Here is a 24,350-nt window from a genome sequence, read left to right on the forward strand (position 1 = left end):
TCACAACAACCACTTCCATTCATTCGTCATTTCTCTGGGGAACACTTTGGACTTCCTTGAGGATTCCTTCACAGACATTTGTCCTCATATTGGTAAACACATCATCCCATAACAATGCTTGGCCGAGTCATTGACAAATGCAGTCTCTTTCATATTCAGCATATTCAGATCTACTACTTCCCCATTCTTAGCCTTGTTGTGTTCTCCTTAACCCCTCAACAGGCCTTTATCACAGCAGACATTTTAACTTGTCATAGCAAGAGAAACACATGGGGAACTGTTTAACATGAACAGTTTCTCAGTCCCATTAATCCATGAGGCAGCATGCACAATATCATTAATGTTGTGTGTTCCACCTGTGATTCTTCTCCTATGACAAAGGGTCTGCTGTACAGGGTGCAGGACAACATTTTTAATAAGGAATTATTAATTTAAAAGCAGAAAATGTAGACTGCTTAATCCGATGTGAAAGGATAAGGGTAGGAATATTGTATATTTTTATTATTGTGAACAAATCCCATGAATCTCTTCATACTTTTAGACTTGCTCAGACTGTCTGGCTCTCAACAAGTGCATTTGTTCCTATTGAGAATGTTTTTTATCATGTCACACAAATATATTCTTCAATTCAAAAAAAGGGCAAAATTATTTCCTAAAACAGCTGGACATTGCAGTTTTTTAGCAGATGTTACTCAAGCAGTAGGAAATAGTGCATTTGTTGGTGGCTGTTTTCAGCTGTGGTTTTCTAGTAAGGAATTACAGCAGCCAGACATGTGGGATCAACTTAAAATTAACTGAGTGCCAATGTTCATCATAATGAAGAACCATATCACACAATGTAACAGTGTGGCACTTTGATGTGTTTTTAAATAGTTTTTTGTACAGCAGTACAGCTGACAACTCAGACAATACTTGTTAGCGAATTCAGTTGTTGGTTTTGGTCTTTTCTTGGGATTTGTTGATAGTATGAAAAATATAGAATATCACCAGACTTGAAAGCCACTTTGTATGGAAGCTGAAATATTCTGACTGTGGCACCCCCAGGTGGTAATACAGAGAAGACACTGTCATCTCATTTTTCACAAACAAGCATTTTTCCTCCTGTAATTTGCCATCCTAATTTGAAAGATGCTTTAATTCCATAAAAATAATGGTTTTAAAATTGCAGAGGTTGAAAACTTTAATGCCAATCATTTGGGACCCATTCATTTTGAATAACTGCCTCATTCCCAGCTCCTTTGTATATCTGTTAGACTCCAAGTTCACTTAGATGCATCTTTGTTGAATCAGAGTTAAATTGTATTTATTCCTTAGCAGAGCTGAACTCCTTTTTATTTGATTTTTTTCCTTTTGACTACAACTTCCGCACATTGCCAATTTCTTTAAGAAAAAAAAAACAATCAGCACTTAATTATATTTACACTGTTAGAGACTGTACAGTTCAGTGTGTTTGTACTCACAACATGATTTTAGGTTTGTTTTACAGTGGAAAACAAAACTAGTGTCTTATCTCCTTTTTATCTTGGTTTAACCTGGCAATTAGGTGGAGCTAAATCGTACATCTGTAGTAGTTACTTTTTGTTATGGAGGGAATTGTTTCATATGTAACATATTTGTAGCCAGCATGGCGTCCGTAGTACCTTTGTGGCCAAACACTTATTACCCTTCTCACACTTTGTTGGGATTGTTCACAATGTACAGTAAGATTTATTATGTTAGATGTAGTTTTTTATTGTAACATTATTTTAGTCAAACCCTGTGGAACACTTACAGCCATGAACAATCTTATTTAAGCTATACAGTGCCTTGACATCACAAAGCCAAGTCAGACAACTGAAAATATGTTTCTACTTATTATTGTCATGATGGAATTTTTCTCCTAGTCTTAACTGCAGGTTCCCATGCGTAGTCTTACATGGGTGCATGTTTATTATCCTCTTAAAGTTTGGGCTTAATTTGTAGGTCATTCTGTTTTTATTTATAACGTTATATTATGTTTTGTTTTGTTTTTTTTTCAGTTAATGGGATACTGTGAGATTTTTAATTCTGGGCTGTTATGTTGTTTTGTCTTCAAGCATGTGTTACATTATGAGTGAAAGTCAAACTATGAGGAAGCTCACTGACATTGTGGACAACCCTTGCTCAAACCATTGGATATGGCTATAGAAAAGAGTGATGGTGTACAGATAATGATACACATATTAAAGGGGAAGGCAAATAGTCATGTAGAGACTGGAGAGAAAAAAAAGTCGCATAATGTAACAGGTTCTTGATGAACAATAAAAACTTAACAGATGTTTGCAGTGACGGTAGATGGAGAAAGAGACTGATTATAACTCCATGCAGTACCTTCTTAAAGAAATAGTTCAACATTTTGGGAAAATGCTTATTAGCAACCTTGTCAATAGTTTGATGGGAAAGAGACTGATACAGCCTTTGTGTCTACTTGCTAAATATGAAGCATATGCAGGCATAAGCAGATTTTGTTACCTTTTGAACATATCCAGGCTAGCTGTTTCCCCCTCTTTCCAGTTTTTGTGCTAAGCTAACCAGCTGCTCATTGTAATTAACAGACACGAGAGTGTTGACCTTACTCTCAGTCAACAAATGTATTTCCCAAAATGTCTGGATATTCCTTTAAGACCAACCATCTTAGCTATTGCTTATGCTCCCCGATGTGCACTTAGAGTTGTTTCTTAGCAGATATCATGTTGTTCTGGATTTGCCAGCTTGTGTATTTATTTGGATTGTCCTTTAAAAAAGTTTGTATTTGGTGAGCAAAAATTCCTGCTTCCATGTGTGATTTCTGTGACCTCTGAAATCTATCTATCTATCTAGCAGCCTCTTGTGAACTGACCTGAGAAAGCCCTCAGTGACCCCACGCTGCTGTTGCTGCTGCTGCTGATGCTTCATGGCCACATAAATTGCCATGTTTGCATGTGGGTCATTTGCCATTCAAATCACACCTGTCCACAGCAGCAGCATCCGGAGCTGGTGGGAAAGAAAGGTTTTGATTCAGGGGCAGAGAGGTTGTGAACGGAGAAACAGAGCAGAGATGTGATTTGTTTGTGAAGGTGACCCCTGTGGGGTCTTTAAACATGCAGCTCCTACAGTTTTCAAAAGGTGTTTATTGTTCATTCTCTTTGGCCACTCTATGCTCCTTCTGTGCACCTTTGTCATGAAAGTATATACCAGAAAATCTTGGTTGAAGTGATTGATGAAAATGAATCATTTTTTTTTATACGTGTAATGATTTAAATGTCTTGCACACAATACTCTTTGCATATGACAAACATTTTAGTATGCTTGAGACTTACAGTGACCATTTTTTTCTTGATTTCTCAGACTTTAGATCCCTAATGTGAAGACTGTTACAGTCCCAAATCTGACCATGTGCAGGCTTAGTCCGACATTACATGTGTTCCCTTTAGAGGACCAGTAAGTTTATTTACTCTGGGTAAAAATTATAACCTCATATACTTTACACAATACAACTTGTGGCTGTGTGGATATGTGGCACATTCTGTTGTCATTTTACTGACACTGCTAAGACAACACATCATCTGAAAAAGCCAGTCTGGACCCAAAACTGCAGTATGACAGTATTTTAAAAGAAGCTTTTATAGTGTTTAACGTGACTTGTAAATATGTATATTTATTGCAGTTGGGACATGTGAAGATTTTATTACAGTAACTACATTTACAGTTACAGTTTCATTTTTAAAGCATGGTATCTATTCAATTGGATATTTCAATTTCTCTGACAAATTACAACATTTAACAGTTAATTGAACAGTAATAATCAAACCGGACAGTATTGAAGTGCTGTCCTCCCAACAACAGCAGCAGGTGGCAGCAGAGGCCCGTTTCACTGTCGAGGCACATTTTGTTGTCTGTAGTTGACATTTTGCGTGTTGCTTGTGTTTCGATTTGTCAATTATTGCGACTGTTTGTTTGCCATGTGAGGCTTGTAAAAGTGAATTTTATTATCGACAACGTCAGGTCAAGCTTTGTACAGTTTGTGCACAGACTAGCACTTTGTTTTTTTCCGTCAGTGATGGACCAATCAGAAGCCGCTTTTGAGCCTCTACCCCCTGTCAACACACGATAAAGACCAATAGGAGCAGAGGATGGGCATGACTGAAAGAGCAGAACTAGAGCCGTGTATAACTGAAGCTAAGCAGACAGCATGGTGCATGTCTGTTTATAGATAAGGTGTCCCGCCACCTAATACGAAGTCAAATGAGGTCAGATTGAGAGATGCAATGATTCCAGAGGGAAACTGAATGAAGAAGAAAAGAAAATTGCAACAGGAAGTAGAGTACTGAAGGGCTGATGATTACATGCATATCTGCAAAACAACATTAATCAGCCACACCATTAAATGCACGTGCAACTAAGAATTCATGAGGTATACGAAGAGACAACTGTGTTTGTTCTGCACACACCAGAGCCTGCACGTGCTGCACAACAGTGAGGGCGAGCTGTGAGTGGGTTGCGTCAATGCACGGCTCTGGCTGCTGAGTGAAGTTGGTAAATAAGGTTTGACCTCGCGGCAGAGACGGAGATAAACTGGATTAAACGCTGTCAGCAGCTGTAGCAGCAGTAGGAGGAGAAGGACGACTAGCAAATAACCTGCAACTCCTGCCGCTAGCACACCGTGTCCCGTGAATAAGGAGAAAGCCCCGTGAAATCTGATGTTATATTTTACCTAAATAAAGTTTGATTGGTTTGAGTCAACTGCCTCATTTGACCTCGTCCTCCAGAGTTGGGGAAACAAGCGGCAGAGAACCTGCACGACAGCTGCTGGTGAGTATCTGAAAAGCTATCACGGCTAATCACGCATTAGCTCATAAATATGCTCAGAATATTAGTATTTATTCGGTTATTTCGTTTATAATCCCATTCACCGTTGGTTCAACAACAAGCCAAATCCTCTGCAGCGTGCTGACGTGCCTGACGTCTATGGCTGCTCTGTTAACGTAGCGGTAACTTATTCAAATCCCCCAAAACTGTTCGTCAAACCTGCACAACTTCTTATTCTCATTCGTTTAAAGCAGCTATAATGTTAAATTTAAGTAATTTCAAGTTAACAACGTGGCTTGCGTTTGTTATTGCGGAGTCTCGTGGCTACACGCCCACGAGGAAGTTAACAATCACAGATTTTAAATGGGCCACTTCTGTTAGTTAGAAGGTTGCATTGGGCATAAAACCCAGAAAGAGGAAGTGAGACCGAAGTACCTGACTACACTGAAGTTGTATTAGTGCGTAGTAAAGTTTCTGTATGAAAGGGGCTGTGTGCTGGCATTCAGCTGACCGCTGTTTACTTTAGTCTCATGTCCTTCAGGAAACAACTTGTTTGCCCTTTCTCATAAATGATAGTCAAATATTCACATTCACTGTAATATTATGATTTGATTTCAATTAATGTTCACCTGTAAACATTTTCAATAACTACTACTAATAATCATAATGATAATGACAATAATAATAAAAAACTGTATTTATATAGCACTTTGTTAGGTACAGTTTCAAATTTGTTGTTTTTTGTTTGTACAATTATTGGTATAAGACAACAAGAAAAATGTAATTAGCCAAATTAAAAGAATGTAGAATATGTGAAGGAATTACTTGAAATTTGAGGAATTGGGGGTTGAGTGTAAAAACTAAGCCATACTATAGCCTGACTAATATATTGGCAGATGTATGCTTACATCAGTATGGGTGTATATGACAGCCAATATGTATGTTTGAGGTAATTTCACCAATGTTTCCTTTACATAATTTGTCCATTATAAAGCACTGACAAGATAACAGGCTTAGTACCTTGGTTGCAATTCTTTGATGACCAAATTTCTGAGATCCATATCAATAAGGCTTGTGTTTTTTATGTGATTGTTAAAACTCATTTGGTTTTTTAAGTCTAGCCTCAAAAATCCTCCTGTGTTCATCAGGCAATTAACTGATAAGTGTCACTCTGTGTGGCCAGCACTGATATGGTAACTGACAACATTATTCAACAGACAAGAAAGGCTAAGTTCAAGTAGTTTATTTTCATACATTTTTGAAAACAAAGTGAAGTAACTTTACTGATGTTCTTATTTGGTTTTCTCCCTAAAGTGCGAACAAGCTGAAGCTATATTTGATATAAATTCATACATCTGTCTGTGACAGGGTCAAAGAACTGTTTTTCATTGGGTAATTTACTCAAATAAAAAGCAGACTCTCTTTTTTTGTGGTCTTGCAGCAAACATGATTTTAGTCACGTTTCCCCTGTTACTGGTGGTGATGCTGTTCCTGTGGTAATTCACCACTGCACAGCAATGTGGGAAACATTTTCCACTTTTGCCTCAGGATCAGTAATTTAGGGCAGTGACGGGAGGATGTCAGTAAGCCATGAGGTGTAGCGAACACACTCAGGCTGTGCCACTTGGCTATTTTCATAGCAGTGAGTCAACAGCTTGTGTAGGGACAGCCACAGAGCCAAGACAACAGCTGAGGCTTAGGAGTGTGTGTGTGTGTGTGTGTGTGTGTGTGTGTGTGTGTGTGTGTGTGTGTGTGTGTGTGTGCATATTCACCATACAGTACCATGTGTAATTACAGTTGGTGTGCTTTCACAAATATCTTGCAGTGACCTCTCGCCTACTGGAAATCAAAACTGACTTTTTAAATTCCCTCTTCTTTCCTCTGCTATCTCGCTACATCTGGTTTTAAGTATGTTAGATCGTCTCATCTGTTTTAATGGTGGAATTCTTGTAAGTAATACAGAGGAGGAAAGAGGCTTGTTTGTACCTTGAGAGGCTACACACCCACACTTACAAATAGGAAGTTGCTCAATAGATCACATTTGGCAATAAACAATAACCTCGCCCCAATGGCCTCAGATTTTGCAAGTGAAATTAATTCATCAAATGTTGAAATTTCTGAATCTTAGTGCAGAAATGCATGTTGCTTTGCAGAAGCCAAATGTACAGTATGCAGCACAAGATATTTTACATGATTGCATTCTGCAGCTCTGGGCTCAGGCTTACATTAGCAGGCTTTAATTTCAACAAACTTCCCATCTGAATACCCATCTTTGCAGAAAATCTTGCGGGATCTTGCAAGATAGTGGTTGGGTGAAAAAGTAGACTCAGCATAGTGCTGTGATAATTGGCATGACAAGATTGTATTGATACAAAAATGAAGTGTACCAAGGCCATACACTGTAGTCTGTATATTTGCAATTCTTTATACAAATAACTGAGTTTGTAATCAGATGTATACACAATTAAATACAGTTTAATGAAATTCAATTAATTGTCTATACAATGTCAAAAAGAAGTAAAATTAATGCCCCTCACAACTTCCCATACCCCAAGATGATGTCTTGATGTGTTCACTCACAAATCCAAAACTCATGGATATTCTGTTTACAATGATGTTTAACAAATACAGCAGCAACCCCTTCGTTTAAGAAGATAGAATCAGAGAATGTTTTTCAGTGTTTTGCTTGAAAATGATTCAAATTAATTGATTCATCAAAATAGTTAAATTATTTTTCTGACAATCAATTAATCAACAAATCTTTTCAGCTTTAGGATATAGCCTTTCTTTTTGGACTGCTGATGATTCCCAGTGCTGGTGTTGGGTACCCAGCCTTCGACATACACAAGTCAGTGTATGTGATGTTTCTTAATAATCCTTTTCCGCAAGTATTTTCTTTTTCCTATGGTGCTGGTCCTTTGTGTCACAAAGTATGCCCACCTCTGGTCTTTAGTCCACTGTGTAAAAACACAGAGTGGCCCGGAAGGAGGACGGATGACCCACTTACTGACTCAGTCTGCGTATGTGTGCTATAGTGCACACACACACATTCCCTTACCGCTTCGACTCTTTCAGCAATGCCTTTTTCCATTGGCCCGGATCCCTGCTTCGTTGTGTTGAAGCATGTTGTCGTCCACAAAACAGCACCTGTAACACAGCAACTGACGCACACAGTAAGACTGCAGCTTTTAAGAGGAATGCAGTGCGGGCTCTGTTATTTCTGTAAGAGCCTGAGAGATGAGAAGAGTGAACTGAGCTCTAACTTGGCGACCTTGAGTTATATTCAAAGGCGTGATCACATCACAGTTCAAGCTTAATGTGCCAACTGTTTCAGCTCGTCATGTCTGTAAAAGGTACATTAAACTGATTCTTGGAAAGAGACGCTATAATATTTTTACATGGGTCTAAACAATCTCTCAGTCCTATCACTAACAGAGTGGTAAAGTGTGACGGCAAACCTTGTACACGAACCAACCACGTGCACAGAAATAGCTGGAACAGACAACAGCCAACAGCTCTCCAACTCCTCCCTCTTAGTTTCCAGTGACATTTGCAGATCCAGTCCTGGACCACATACACATATCATCACAGCACACATGCATGCACAGCATTCACTATTTCCTTTCTTGTGCGCGTGTGCATGAACACAGGGAATGGAGGTCACAAGTATTTTTAGACTAAGTATTAAAGTTATCTCAAGATGTGACAGCTGTGTGTGTTTGCAAGTGTGCATGTGCAGGAGAGAGTGTGTTGACAACAGGTTTTTATCTCCACTTCCATTTCACTTCTTGTCCATCTGAATTTCTTTGTCTCTGTCTCTGTGTTCCTCTCCCCTTTCCTGACAGGTTGATGATACACATTCAAGATATCTCATTTTGTCTTTCTCTTTATTGTCAATGAACCATAAGTACTTCTTTACTACCAGGCCTGCTAAGTATGGATGGAGATGAAGTATAACTAATGTTGATATTCACCATACATTTCTTTGTATTTCTTCTCTTTTTTTCTTAATTTCCTGTCCTCCTCTCTGTCTCTGTCTTTAGTCCATCATGGCAGGTGACATGATGTTACTGATGCGAGGCTTGGCTAAGCTGAGCCAGGCGGTTGTAGAGACTCAGACCAGTGCCATGCGCAATGGGACAGGTGTGTTGAACATACATTTGAAAAGCACTCTGACACATAGTCACATTATAGAATGAAACGTTTCAGACATTGTCTTGGCTTTAGCCATAAATGCCTTGTTAGCATTCACAGTAACTTTTAGCTAGCTTGCTCACAAATTGTCCTCGTTTAAATGATGATAGGCTAGCTTGTGATTAGCTTGACACATTGTTTTAATTGTAATATTTTCTACATTGTTGCCTGCTTATACAAATAAAAGACTTTAACAAAAAGGGTTAACGTTATAATGAACTATTAACTTTTGAAAAGGAGTGGTGGACTGCATTAAAACTAGCAGGTTACCAACCAAGTTTAATATGCTAATTTGTGGCTAGCTTTGAAATGATAGCAAAAATTCTAGCAAGCTATAGTTAATATGATAATGCAGTTTCTACATTATAGCCTTCTATAAAAATGAAATACAGTAAATTAAAACAGAAATGTCACATTGTACACTTGGGATTTAAAAGACCTGGTCACAGTGTCAGTGTATAGAAATTGTAATACAACATTTGCCTCTGCATTATGGGAATTTGCTAGTAGATGGCAAGCTAGTTTAAACAAAATACAGTACAGTTAAAATTCTGGACCTTGGAGCTAATAAAGCTATAAATTTTCTTCTTTGTTGTTTGTAACGCAGGAGTTGGTGCTGCTGTCCAGAGTGTCCAGTCCGCTGCAGAGCAAGGCCTCTCTGCGGCCATGATGAAGATGCAGGTGTGTGGTTGTTTATATGTGTAAATACTGTTGAGAGAATTGGTAGCATAGAACGTTCTCTGTCATTCATAGAAAACTGTATATTGCATTAACTGTGTAAGAAAGTGCTGAGAATGTTTTACTTGTGTAAAAGTGCATATGTATGTATATCTGTCTTTATAGGAGCTGTCTGGCCAGCAGCAAACAACTTCTTCAGAGTCAGAATTTGATTTTCCTCAGGATGACGGTGCGTTCGCAGATTCACAATTGAGGGAGGAAGGTGTAGACTTTACAGAGGATCACTCAGGAAGTAGTGCTGATGCAGCCCACCACAGTGCAGCAGCAGGGGCGAGCCATGTCAGTGGGAAAAAGTCTCTGTTTGAGGGATATAAAGATCCCAGCAAACAGTTTAGTGGAGACACCAGATCTTACCACCAAGATGCCAGGTATTAACAGTCTCCTTCAGTTACAATTTACAATACACAAGTTTTTGATACTGTTTGGAGGATAAAAGTAATCTCATCTGTTTTGTTTGTGGCAGATATTTTATTAGACACCATCATCTCTACAGCCAAAGTCTGAACAGGCATGTGTGGGAACAGCTTTACTGTCAGCATCAGGTCACTCAGGTCAGGAGCTACCATCAGGACCCATCCACGGTTGGAGGGCTGACGGCCGAAGACATTGAGAAAGCAAGACAGAGCAAGAGGGCTGAGACCAAACCACACAAACAAATGGTGATATTTATTCCTCGGTTCCTATCCCTAAACACAAATACACATAGATATTAACACTTACTTTCCATATACACTTTAACAGAAAATTATTTTTACTGTTCTGTCTTCTTTAGTTGAGTGAGAGAGCAAGAGAGAGGAAAGTGCCTGTGACTCGGCTCGGCCGATTGGCCAACTTTGGAGGTAATACAACCCTTTGTTACTAATCTTGGCTGATTCACTGGCTTTTTGTCTGACTGTATCTGTTGATGTGAGTCCGCATGCAAGTCTGCAGGTACACCATTCTGATTTCCTGTCTGTCTGTGGATACACTGTGTAATCAGTATAATAAAGCACTGTGTGATTGTAATGCTCATTGTAGTGTAGGCCAGAGCCTACCCATGATTTAAACAAGAGAACATCAAACGTTATGTGGTTTCTCTCTGGTTAGTTAAGCAATCACAAAGCAAAATACGTATTTATACATGATAGTTTCTGCAGTCTCTGGAAACCTTTTAATTTTTAGTCTAACTAACATCCCTGCAATCCCCTGCTATAAGTTGGGGTCACCCAGTACAGGGCAGTCGGTGTTATTATGTCATCCCATGACTTTCTCAAGGGCTGTACAGTGGTAAACATCAAGACAGTATCATTGAATACACATATGTGGACATATTTAAGTCTAAGTGAAAAACAAAGTAGGATAAGAACAAAGAGCAAAATAACTAACATGAGTGTTTGTCAAGTGTCACACCCCAGAGCTACAGTTAAACGAACACTAAAAATGAGGTCGAGCTGAATGGTAATAAAACCAAAGTTTTGGCAGATGTAGCCATTATCTTTTAGGTTAGTCTTGATGATGAAGTGTTAATGCCTTGCATTTTCTAATTATTTTTGGTTTGATTTATGCGTCAAAATATTGACTGTAATATCGACATGTTGGCAGATAAAGGCAGGTACAGAAACTTTTCTAATCTTCAAGTCATATCTAGACAGGATGTTTTTTTCAGTGATAAGCTGATTCAAAGGCTAAAATGTTCACAGAGGTATGGTGAAAAGCTCATAACTAGCCTCGGGTGTAATTTCATGTGACAGATCAGCTTTTGTAGATCAGCAGCTCGTAGCTTCATCACAGACAGATGAAGGATAAGTTAGCAGGTGCTAAAAAGTTGGACAGGGACGCGTGAAGCACAGAGTGAAGGAGAGTGTGTATAAAACAGAGTCGGCCTGCCAACACAAATACATGCAGCAGAATTTAGCCTCAGTTCACCAGCTGTTACACAGGTTACAAGGAGTCGCAAGGCAAGTCGAGCCAAGTGATTCAGCATGTTGTTAGTGGTAACATGTAGAAGGTGATGAAAAGGGGTGGGGAGGTGGTGGAGGAATGTGGCCTCGGTCTGCCCTTCACTCTCCTGCATCATCTATTGACAAAGTTACTCAAGTTAGTCTTTTTTACATCTGGTCATGTTTTGTTCATAGTTGAGATTCGGATAAAAAAAAAAAAGATTTGAGGCAGTTTAGGTTGGTAACAAGCAGCAAAATGATTCATAAATGTTTTGGCAAGTTTCCTAGCAGCAGTACAGCTGCGTTGCTTAGTTGGCTTCTTGCCACCGCTTTGCATTTCACAACTTTCAATGGTTTTGCTGAGGTTTGTGGGGAACCAGGACTATGTCTTTCATTTTTTCTGGTTTTGAATATCAAATAAAGGAACTGGCGTTATCTTGTAAAGCTTGTGGTGCAGATGTAGTGCGCAGCAGACATTATGTAAACACACAGATCACTGAAATGATGGACAGACACTTGTGCTTGGTCTAGAAAGATTTCTGTCACTGAGAGTAATGCTGCAGGAAATGCTGATCTGTTTGGCAGGGAGTTGCACACATTGAGATTAAACAGATATAGTCATACATTGACATGATGTTGGTTCATCTGCCTCTGCTGTGTATTTATGTGATCAAATTTAGATTTACTTCTGCATTCACAAGTGAACACACACATGTATACAGTACAAAGCTGCATATTCATTTCCTCTGAAAGTGGATACTGCTTGGCCAGCCAGTCTCCAACAATAGAGCTGATGACATGTTTTGCCTTGATTTGTCCATCCACTGTTCATCTCAGCTTTGTCACTCCAGAGACCGCTGACTAACTGATTATGTAATGCTGAGTTATGTAAGGTGAGGGCTAAGCTTGGAGGAACTCACTCACAAACAGTTCCCTACTTGTGCAGTCTTGTTTTTTCTTCTTTTCTTCATCAGCCAAAATAAGCCCTGAACATTTCAGAGGGTTAAGTATTCGGGCAGATTTATTTTTTATATGATTAAGATGATTGATTTAACCTCCTTGTACTGTACAGCTCTGTAATTGCACACTGCTTAGTCATCAAAATGCTTATCTGCTTATCATGTTGTGTTGCATATCTTTTTTTGATGGGAATATCATTATTCAGAGGCAACAGACAGCTTCATGTAGACAGTTGTTTTACACATACAGAAGCACCACTGGTGAAGTATGGTGAAGCTGCCTGTTGGTAAACTGATAAAAGGATGGTTTAACAGCTGCCGCGTGACTCTGCTTTTCACTTATGTGTTTTGTTATGTTGATGAACAACTTCAGTTTGTCTGACATAATTTACAGTGTTTTATATTGTGTTACATACCGAGCAGCGCATTGATACATTTGGCGTGTGTGTAACGGGCTGGTCCACTCTGTCTGTGTCTTGTCTGTGCGTTTCCACCAGGTCTAGCTGTAGGGTTGGGTATTGGAGCTCTGGCAGAAGTTGCCAAGAAGACCATCAGACACGGTGCTGAATCAGGTAACGCACAAACCGGAACACACTGACTCACAGAATGAATGGGTTTAACAAGAGAAGAAATTTATTCGAACAGCAATGCTTTATTTTGCATTATTATTAAGATATTTTTTGATACTCTGATATTCAGTTTTTATCTTGGAATTATGAAATATTCAGGTCTCATAGCAGCTATAAGTCATTACTGAATCATATGTGTCAGTTTCACCATGGTCGTGCTGAGAGTAAAATCGCTTTTGCTGAATTTATTGTAATATAGATTTGTGTATACAGACAAATTCTACGTATTTATGTTCTGACAAAGTCATTAATAAGCCATTGTCTGAGGGTTTTGTGCGTGTAAAGACAGGCACAAAAAAAAAAGGTGTTTTGTTTTCAGTACCTGTCCTTCATGCACGTTCTTATGTGCTACAGACTTTTGGAAAGCCAACAGAGCGCACATAAAAATAATAAAATGCAATTACGCCATCTCACACACCAATTCACCATTACAGAGTACAAATTCCTGCTCTGCACCATGATCCAGCTAATCCTGAAACATAGCTAACCTGAAACTGAGCATACGGGCGTAAATCTGTGGCGTGTGTGTGTGTGTGTGTGTGTGTGTGTGTGTGTGTGTGTGTGTGTGTGTGTGTGTGTGTGTGTGTGTGTGTGTGTGTGTTAATCTCTATAAGGGACTCACTTGTGTGTGGTAAATCTGTCTAAAGCCTCTGAAGGCAGCTTCAGACCCACTGAAACACACTGCCTGACGACCTACTGACACATATTCACACAGACTCACACCTCTGCTGGGGCATATATGCAAACACATGCACGTATGAGCCTGAATCTAAAACTTTTCGTGTGGATTTTGATTAATGCCAAGACTTCACCTGTACATGAAACAACAAATGTTAAGTAGTTAATTAACACCTTTTAGAGAGAAATATTGGCTTTAGAGCCATTGTGTCACCTGTTTTTTGACGAAAATTTTCTCTGGTTTGTGCTTCTGCAGGTGAAAATAAGAAATCAGTCCTGGAATCCAGCCCCTTCCTGTCCGAGGCAAACGCCGAACGCATCGTCAGAACCCTCTGCAAAGTCAGAGGAGCTGCATTAAAACTGGGACAGATGCTCAGTATTCAAGGTGGGCAGCAAACAAATACATTCACAGGTAGAGATAAAGAGAGGCATGCAAGTCAGTGCAGGGAAAAATGAAAAGGAGAAAGGATGGACGACAGAAGGAAGACAGAGGAATAACAGGGTGCTTCCTCACAGTACGGTTTGTACCCTAGTGTGATGGTGAATGCGTGTTCACGTTTCCATTAACTCAGCTGCTGAATCTCTTGCTTTGATATTGTGCAGCAACAGAGAAACGCACAATTGTATGGTGAGGAAACCACTAACAAACATACAGACTGTTGTTGTTTACACCAGCTACGGAGGCCACAGATCACCATCCATATATAGGAAGTACTAATCCTGTAGTTTTCAAGGTAGAATTATATGACAAGAAACCCTGGATCACTTCCACTGCCATCAAAGAACACTGGCACAGACATCTGGCTGTTGTTGATCAGTGACTGCCAAGAGTCCACTTTAGGTCACATTTTCTCTGCCAGTATGTAAACTAATGCTTGTTTGTCTTACTACTCATAAGTCTGATAATACAAGAGTGGAAGGCCAGAGGCAGTAAGCATCCTGGCACTGAGTTAGTCCAGCCGGGTCGGATTACAGCAGTAAACACACCATTAATTTTGTTTGCTGTTGTTGCCCCCCACTGCCTGACATTGGCTGGTGACCTTTGTCCTTTGGCATTCATGTACTGAGTTCCGAATATGTTATATGCAAACTTAACACAGACATCACGGTGTAGTGGATGTAATAAACCACAAAAACAGTATTAGGAGAGAAAAAGAGGACACTGGCTGTCCGGTGTTTGCTAATCAGACAGTCGACCTTGTGTGCAGGTATGTGGTTAGACCAGGCACAGCTTTACTGTCTCTCTGAAGCGGTGACAAGTTGGACACATAAAGACACAACCTTACGTCTTTTCCCACAGAGAATGGAAAAGGTTGAAATTGACTTAAAGAGACTTAGTACTTGAATTATAGTCGACTGACTGGAGTCTAATAAATCTGGAGGATAAAAATCATTTCAGTGGTCTTAACACACTGCTGACATTTACGTGTCATGGTAGGAATGTGGCTGTGGCCGGATGATTGTGCATCCAACCATTGTAGCCTTTAGTGCCAGTCCAAAATAGTGTCAACCTTTAGGGGTCTAAAAACTATTTTAAAACTGATAATACATTTTGTAAAACTCATTTCCTCACATCAGTGTCAGCCAAAACTAATCCTAGAAGCTGCCAAAAAGTATAAGCTTTTATTCTGATAGTAATTATTCCTCTGATTTTAGTAATTTCCCTTGATTTAGATCCAAGACTTAAATTGGTCAAGTCTGGTTTAACTCAGCAAAATTGTGTCATGATGTTTTTGGTTGGAAAATGTACAGCAATGTAATTGCTTGGCAGCTGGTTGCTGTATGAGCTCCTAAATGATTGGATACTTGCATTAGCATCAAAGTCCTCACTTTATTGTTAATGTATTGATTAGGTATGTATTACGTATTAACTGTTTTTTGAACCCATTTAGTTTGTACATTATGTAATGTATAGCAGGTGTGTTTTTACAGGCATCTCATTGCAAGTGTGTCTTGCTTCTTACCTCTAATGACCACACCTGGACTTATATACTGATATTTAACTTGTGCAGCTATATTTGACAAACGCAACAAATTCAGGTTTTCAGGTCAGCCTGTGCCTCCAGTCCTGTCTTTCTGTCCAGTTTAAACACACCAGGCGTGTTTCTGTGTTTCAGATGATGCATTCATCAACCCTCAGCTTGCCAAGATCTTTGAACGTGTAAGACAGAGTGCTGACTTCATGCCAATCAAACAAATGACAGTAAGGGTCTTTTCTTTTCTTTTTTCTTTTTTTTTTTTTACTTTAGTTGGCTATCAGACTTTTTAAATTGATGATATAATAAATATTAACAAAATCAGTTCTACATCTGGTAGTATTACATTATTATCATTAATATCAAGCCCACTGTAAATTTACTTTTAACTCCACCTGTGAAAAAGAAAAACCGCAAACTGTAAATCTTTCACTAAATATGGACCATTTTAATTACAATGATAATATATTAGATAATATATTAAGCTAAATATGACAAGCAAATATATCAACTGTTGGTGTCTGTCTATAGAAAGCGTTGAACAGTGACCTGGGTCATAACTGGAGAGACAAGCTGGAATCATTTGAGGAGCGTCCGTTTGCGGCAGCGTCCATTGGCCAAGTTCACTTGGCGAGGATGAAGGATGGCAGGGAGGTGGCCATGAAAATACAGGTACGCTCTGAACATGTGTGTTGACAGCACATCTCCATGTTATTAAGATAAACACTGTCGCTGACTGACTTTGTATTTGTTTCCCTCAAGCACTCATACATAGAGAAACCACAATCTAATCTCCCTGGTGTGTTTACAGATTTGTTTACAGATCAGATCAGAGTCAGTATAAAAAGTGTAAAAATAAGATGCATGATTTCTTTCTGGAAAACATCTGAGCTAAGGTTATTTTATCCCTTTACAGCATTCAGGCATTATCTGATTTATATATTCCTAATCGTTGAAAACAAATGCTTTTAGAATTTATGGAAGATATGCCAGTAATAATTAAATGTAATGGTATTATTATTATTATTAATATCTCATTATTAAAGTAATTGCAATCTCAGTGAAAGCTGTAATTACATTATACTATAAAGATACTTTTTAAAATAATAGTCATCGAAATCATGATACAGGGGCATTACAGTATTTTAAGCTGAGATTATGAATAAAAACACTGCTGACTTTAAAGATGGTGTTTAGGCTCTACCCCTAACTTTACGATCACATTAAAATGAGTAATTTTTTGACTTTCTTCCTCTGTGTCTCTCTTTGTTTGTTGCCAGTACCCTGGTGTAGCTCAGAGCATCAACAGTGACGTCAACAACCTAATGACGGTGCTGAATATGAGCAATGCCCTGCCTGAAGGTATACAAACAAAGAAACTTTCAGGCGCATGCTCGCACAAGCATACTCATCTTCTTCATGCACAGACACCACACACGTACACTTTTGCCCTCAACTTTACTCTGCTTGTTTCTCTTTATTCATTCACCTCTAGTCTCATATACATTTTCCTCTGTCTCCTTGTATGTACCTCTGTCTTCCACCTGTTTCTCTGAGTTACTGTATATAGAATTGCTTAGTCCTGTAATAGCTTGTCTTACATTTTCTCCCCTCTTGTTTGTGTCTTTGTGCCTCTCTAGGTCTGTTTCCAGAGCATCTGATAGACGTAATGAGAAGAGAGCTAGCACTGGAGTGCGACTATATTAGAGAAGCGCAGTGTGCAAAGAAATTCAGGTGTTATGTAGCAAATGTCATGAGTGTTTATATGTTACAGTCCAGATTGTAAGTAGATAAGTACAGCCTTTTCAAATGTTCCAGTGAAAGAAGAGAATGTAACTCAATATTTTTTGTAGTTCATTCCATTTGTCTGCAGCGTCGTATTTGAAACCAGTTTTTCTGCGTTAAGTGTGAACAAGAATTACAGCCAAAGTTAAAATGTCTTGTGACCTGACATTGTAATTACTGTATTTAAATGTAACCAGAGAGCATAGGAAACTAGGCAGTTAGTGACTTTCTTAATTCCAGGGCATTCTAGCAGGTGTGTGCTGGGTTAGTTACAGTACATTATAAAACTGACTGCCTGACACACTGAACAAGTATTTGAACTGTACTCTGGTTTGTATCCTTGTTAGAACCATGACTTAATATGACTCTCGCACCATAGCTACGGCGACTGCACTGTGCAGTCTCTCTGTCTCTCTCTCACAGAATACATCACAATACAGAGACTTGTGTTACACTCAAATTACATACACGAAGATAGGTTCATATCTACAGAACTATAGTTAGCAAATTCCAGTCCCTGGTTCAAGGTCAAAACAACTACAACTGCCAGCCAACTAAACTTAGATTTAATACTCAATACGGACTGCCTACCTACTTAACCTGTGTGTGTGTTTTTCTATCTATTCATGTCTGACTCAGGGAGCTGCTGAAGGACCATCCATTCTTCTATGTGCCAGAGGTGATAGAGGAGCTGAGCAGCAGCCATGTCCTGACCACAGAGCTTGTTCCTGGGTTTCCCCTGGACCAGGCTGAGAGCCTCACGCAGGAGCTGAAGAATGAGGTAATGCAGTCACCAGGCAATAAGTATTTAGCTGACTAATGAGGATGATCACATTAGGTGATGTGTTCTGACTGATAAAGAGATAAGTAGATGAACGGGTCCAACTGCTTCTGCCTCCACCTGTTTTCCCTTTTGCCCAGTTTTTTTCCCCTCACTCCTTTCATCTCATCCCACAAATCCCTGCTCTCCACCGCTGTTTACATTTCTCTCCATTAGTGCTGAGTGCAGTGAACTTCACGGGCAAGACACACCCAGGTGTTAACAGAAAAATGAGAAAAATGTTTAATTTGCTTTATCAGTGAATAACAGTAAGATCTTTCTGTCTTTGTTTGCGCCTCAGATCTGTGAGAACATCTTGACTTTGTGCCTCAGAGAGCTGTTTGAGTGGAGATACATGCAAACCGACCCGAACTGGTCCAACTTCTTCTATGATCCACAGACACACAGAGTGAGTCTGTCTACAGTCTAAACAGTACTGTTATTAGAGTTACTTCTACTTCACTAAATAATAACAATATGGCAGTTGCAGTTTGAAAATAATGATGATGCTGTAAGGGATGATTGGATTGTTTCTCTCTAGGTGGCGCTCTTAGACTTTGGAGCCACAAGAGGATTTGATCAGAGTTTCACAGATGTCTACATAGAGGTAATACCAGTCAGCCTCATTATTTCACTGTTATTAACATGTTGTTTCCTTTTTATTGCAGCTGCATAAAATTAATATTTTTTGGACGATACAAACAGTTGAGCTACTAACGGTGAAAGTGTTACATTACAAACCAAAGGATTGCTCTGAGTTTGATATTTCTAATAAGGATTAACATGATTCTTCTAAATGTTTTTCATAGACTAGATCATACTCTTTATCCAGTTGCTGTATATCACAGACACTGAACACACTTGTCTCATCTTTACTGCGTTTGGTTGTGTTTTGATCTGTTGCAGGAAAGTCACTCACATGTCCCATAGTTTGATTGGAGTGAATCATCACTTATGAAAAGCTTACTCCCATAAACTTCATGTCACAGTATAACTTGTGAAAAATATACATAGTAAAATTCATTCTGGATAAGAAATTAAAATGTAATGTAAATGTCATTAAGGCGACAGTCGTAACATTTGTGACCCGTTTGTGATTGCAGGTAATCCGTTCTGCTTCCGAGGGCGACAGTGAGGGAGTTCTGAAGAAATCTATCGAGATGAAGTTTCTAACGGGGTATGAGTCCAAGGTAATTATCTTTTTATCCATCTTTCTTCCTGTTATTATTATTATTATTATTGTTATTGATATACTCAAGGAATTACTTGCTGAACACAGAAAAAAAGACTTGGGACACTGATATTAATAAACATCTGTTTACTTGCTTTGGCTTTGTTTCATTTGTTTAAACACTCCGTAACAGTGAAAATCAAAGTGGCAGTCATAACCCGGGGAAATGGGACAAAGACGTTACAAAAACTCTGAAAAACATCAGAGGCAGAAGTAATGGAAGAGAAAGCAGCTGAGGGAAGATTTCACTTTAGAAGCTGTTTGATGCTTGAAGTGCAAACTTCCTCTAAAAGGCTCTGAGTCTCAAATTGACTCTTTAACATGTTTGCTTGGCCTGAAGACCGTGACTAAAATTCATGTGTGAGGTTCTTCCTCTGGGGCGCATATCCCGTTACTGTTTAGAAAAGTGACAGCAGTGTCGGTGGTATACAGGTTGTGACTGAGTATGCGGTTTTCTTATCTTTTTAACTCTCTGTGTCCAGGCGATGGTGAACGCCCATGTGGATGCGGTGATGATTCTTGGTGAGGCCTTCGCCTCCACAGACCCTTTCAACTTCGGTTCTCAGTCCACCACGGAGAGAATCCACAACCTCATCCCCGTGATGCTCAAACACCGTCTCACTCCGCCTCCAGAGGAAACCTACTCACTGCACCGCAAGATGGGCGGCTCTTTCCTTATCTGCTCTCGACTGAATGCAAAGCTCCCGTGTAAGGAGATGTTCCAAACGGCGTATCAGAAGTACTGGGAAGGCCGCACACCGCCTTCTAACTAAGCCTAAGCCAGACTGAAGTGTCAGGTGTTTTGATGGACAGATCCTGGGGCCAACAGCAAAGTGCCCGTCGATGTGAGGCCAGGGTGAGAAGATGCAGAACTGCTGAGCGGAGGCCATGTTACCTGCCCCTTAACTGGTGACTGAGCACCAGCTTATCTTTCCCATTTTAGGGAGCCCACCACAATGATGTTTTGAGAGACACTTATACATATTTACAGCCACCATTTCTCAAAGGTAAAGGGAGCAGCAACATGGCATCTGGAGTGCTTTAACTCTTGCCTATATATGGCCCTGAAAGACAGGACTGAAAAGAGGTGGATGTATGGAAGGAGAGAGGAAAACAACCTTGTTTTGGTGTAAAATGTTGGCATTCTCTCTCCTTATGTTTTCATCAATAGGATTCATGTTTTGTTTTTGTTTTTTTGTTTGTTTTGTATTGCCGTGTTTTCTTGAACTTTTGGAAAATCACAATCAAGTGTCCAAGTGTTTGCCATCTGCCAGAAATGTCATGGTTGGTAACATTAAATATATATTATGGTAGAAGACTGAACTTGTATTGTGAAATCAGTCACAAAAGAATAGGGTTACACAGTATGTGGTCAGTACAAGTCACAGTGTTGACCAGGACCAACTTGTCTGGCTATTATTGCTTCTATTATTTTTCAAGGAGGTTCGATTAGATTGTCTGGAGGCTTTAGTGTAAATTTAGACAGCAAAGTAAATGCCACAGTTTTGATACAAACAAAATAGTTTAGAAACAAATTCAGTGTTCAAATTTAGGTTTGTTGCCAAGTGATCAAGTTTCAAGTTAGATGTAGGCATCTGCAGAAAAGGTGACAAAGTGGAGTTTGTCAAGATTAATTTAACTCATGCAGAGAATATATAGTATACAGAATAATCTGTATCATTCAGCCATCCAGATTTACGGCACTGAATGATGCTTTTGATTTGATTTAGGTTGCTATTTATAGCTTTTAGCTTTGAGGGCATACCATTGATTAAAACTGTCAGTCTGTTTCAAATGACATCCAGCATCTGTATGTTTTTAATGAATGATTTAGATCCATTTGTGTCTGGGGATGAAGGTGCAGAGCTCCTGCTAGAAAAAACATCTAGAAAATGAACCCACATGGATCCATGTTGCTCTCTCTTAAGATGAGGCCCATATCAACACTTCACCTGTGCTCTGTCATGAATGTTAATGTGGAGGAGTGGAAGAAGCTCATCTTGATATCGCACAAGCTCAGCTCATGGGCTCACCTTGGTTCAAATACAGTAATCTCTCCACGCCTTCTCGGGTGTGAAATCCTCCGTCACCTGGTTGGTGTGTGACTGTGAAAGTTCTTTCTTCTCTGCTGTGTGAATACAGTTAAAATGGTCTCCGGTGTGAAGATGGAAAAATCATTCAAAATATATTAAAAAAAAAAACAAGGTGCCTGTAGTTTCCAGTGGAAAGTTTTTAGCTAGAAATCTCTGTATTTCATGTCAAGAAAAGATGGTTTAAATTTTCTAATCAAAATGCGTTCTTAACTGAAAGTTGTGATAAAGATATCCCACAAAAAGAGTAAATGTTTGATCTACTGAATTGGCTCTGGGTGCTTTTGTGTGTGTGTGTGTGTGTGTGTGTGTGTGTGTGTGTGTGTGTGTGTGTGTGTGTGCGGTCTTATACTTTCAGTCCATTTAAGGACTGTAGCTCTTACGAGAAACATCAAATAGTGTGTCAGTGCCTTTTGAAAAAATGTAGATCTAAATGTATATGTAATGTGTCCTGGCTTGGTTAAGAGACTGTAATGAGTTCAGAAGAGGGGGAAAAAAAAAAAACCCAGTGGAAATACAGTAGACAGACACAGACTTTGTCTTCCTTATTTAGCAATGTCTTGGCCAGTGGTGGAGGAACTGGCACAGAGCCTGGGAAATGAGCACACACACGCACAAACACTCACAGAAAATACACATGCATACACTTAGACATCTGGGCAAATGAATCATGCCAGTGCTCATGTACAGGAAATCTAGTGGGTAAAAGCGGATACATGTAGATACACACGTAGGCACCCTCCTCTATAAGTCTTCCTCTCTTTTGATACTTGTCATCCTCGCTGGGAAAATGTACACACACTTTTTTTCCAAATAATCCAGGGCTGCGGTCTTTCAGTATTAAACTCAAAGGATGCTGTAACTCATCTCGGTGTCCAGCACACGGCGCTGTTGTGTTACTTGTTGTGTTACACAGTTGCTCGGGTCGTGTTGAGTAGAGCTCCTGCAGTTCCTGAAATACCCAATAAAAGAACAACGCACAAGCAGCCTGAAGCTAGGCAGGTAATTATATGAAACTCACACTTGATATGTCATATCTGCTTTATTACACAATATCCTGTGAGCAGGGGTCAGAGAAATTAGAGTAAAAGATGATTACACAAAGCAACAGTGGTCATTAGATGCATTTTTTTGGCTGACAAGCTAATATCCTAAAGCACTTATTAAGTCAGTTTTATCCAGTGGGAGTTCAACAGTCTCATGGAAGCGTGGAAGTTTCATGTATTGTCATTAATTCCAGTCAAATACCATTTGTTGTTTCCCAGAATATATTTTCTAAAGCTGTATTCTAGAAACCACATTTGACTCCCAGCCAGATGAAAAGGGTGAAACACTGACTGCCCCCAGAGTATCTTAATCACAAGGTCATTACCCAAGAAGGCCAGTGTCCTGTAAATACTTTGCGATTAGAAAACTGGTTGGTTTTCAAGAGGCTTGGATATTGAGTGACTGGCTGAATTAAATCCAGTTTGTGTCCAGTTTTTGGAAAAGGTTGTCACTGTGTTACATCTCGGTGACCTGAATGTGTTTTGACATTGCAACTTGTCGAGCTGAGCTGAGATGGAAACATCTCAACTGTGGTTGTGTTTACACTACGCGGAGGATGGGGGGGTGGGGTGGGGGGGATGTTGTGCACCCTAGTTGTCTGGTCAGAAAGTACGAGTGGTGTGAAATCCTTATTTGGTGACAGAGGACACTCAGCTGTCTGGGCTCAGTCCTTACAGGCAAACAAACTCACAGCCAAAAACTTTGCCAGGTTTCTTCACTGTGATTTTGCATCTTAGTTATCCTCAACACCAGCACATTACTGTACAGATGGTTAATGAAACTATTTTTATTATCGCCATGGAAACAGAGTTCATACAGTTTTAGTGTGGAGTACTCAAGAAGTGCTCTGAGCCTTTAAGCTTAATCAGATAAACTCACTTCCTGCCTGGAAGAAACCTGCAGCAGAGTTGTGTATTTGTCAAGATATGACACTTTTTCTTGTCACCAAATACAATTTTCCTCTTCCTTCTGCTTCATTACTAATTTGAGATTCGCACATTTTACTGATTGTACCTGAAATGTGTTACCTCTGTGTTCTGTTACCTTTGCCGCCCTTGTGTACTTAAGTCTCTGTCTTTCCCTTTGTCAGTCTGTCTGTTCCATCTACTGTTGTCAATGTGTTACCTCGTGGATTATTGTTCTGTTGTTGGCATTCATGTTAGCCCATCATCGTGCTCCAGTGTTTAGTTCTGGTCTTGTAAGTTTCTGTTTTGTCATTAACCTTTGTTTTTCACCTACCCCTTATTGATTGTCGGCATTTTGGGTTCAGCTTGGGTTCAGAGTTTACAATTTAGTCCAGTGTGTTAGCATGCTAGCAATAGCTCTAAACAGGCACTGCTGCTAATGGGAGTTGGTTTGTTTGTAAACCAAAGTATCGGCAGATTAAAAGTTTGAACTGATGATGGTGCTGGAAGAAAAACTAAGGGATCATTAAAAGTCATTACATTTCATCCTTAAGGGAACAGGAATGTCACAAA

At 39.5% G+C, this 24,350-nt stretch overlaps 1 protein-coding gene across 1 annotated transcript; it reads left to right on the top strand.

The window, feature by feature from the left end:
* Nucleotides 1–4,671: 4,671 nt before the first annotated feature.
* On the top strand, nt 4,672–22,093 carry coq8aa (coenzyme Q8A, genome duplicate a). Its single transcript, XM_056404828.1, has 17 exons — nt 4,672–4,809; nt 8,850–8,949; nt 9,608–9,681; nt 9,844–10,106; nt 10,202–10,397; nt 10,511–10,577; nt 13,114–13,188; nt 14,180–14,308; nt 16,041–16,126; nt 16,431–16,571; nt 17,180–17,261; nt 17,540–17,633; nt 18,324–18,465; nt 18,806–18,913; nt 19,046–19,111; nt 19,608–19,694; nt 20,218–22,093. The coding sequence occupies exons 2-17, from the start codon at nt 8,856–8,858 to the stop codon at nt 20,506–20,508; spliced, it is 1,995 nt and encodes a 664-aa protein (XP_056260803.1). The 5' UTR covers nt 4,672–4,809; nt 8,850–8,855; the 3' UTR covers nt 20,509–22,093.
* The last annotated feature ends 2,257 nt before the right edge of the window (nt 22,094–24,350 follow it).

Source organism: Seriola aureovittata, chromosome 19, assembly GCF_021018895.1.
Source record: "Seriola aureovittata isolate HTS-2021-v1 ecotype China chromosome 19, ASM2101889v1, whole genome shotgun sequence".
NCBI classification, from domain to species: Eukaryota; Metazoa; Chordata; class Actinopteri; order Carangiformes; family Carangidae; genus Seriola; species Seriola aureovittata.

What these genes read in the sequence shown, in the direction of transcription:
- coq8aa (XM_056404828.1), top strand. Translation starts at nt 8,856, where the DNA reads ATGGCAGGTGACATGATGTTACTGATGCGAGGCTTGGCTAAGCTGAGC. An exon ending in CCGATTGGCCAACTTTGGAG is followed by an intron (nt 10,578 to 13,113) that starts GTAATACAACCC and finishes CGTTTCCACCAG; the next exon opens with GTCTAGCTGTAGGGTTGGGT. An exon ending in TCACAGATGTCTACATAGAG is followed by an intron (nt 19,112 to 19,607) that starts GTAATACCAGTC and finishes TTGTGATTGCAG; the next exon opens with GTAATCCGTTCTGCTTCCGA.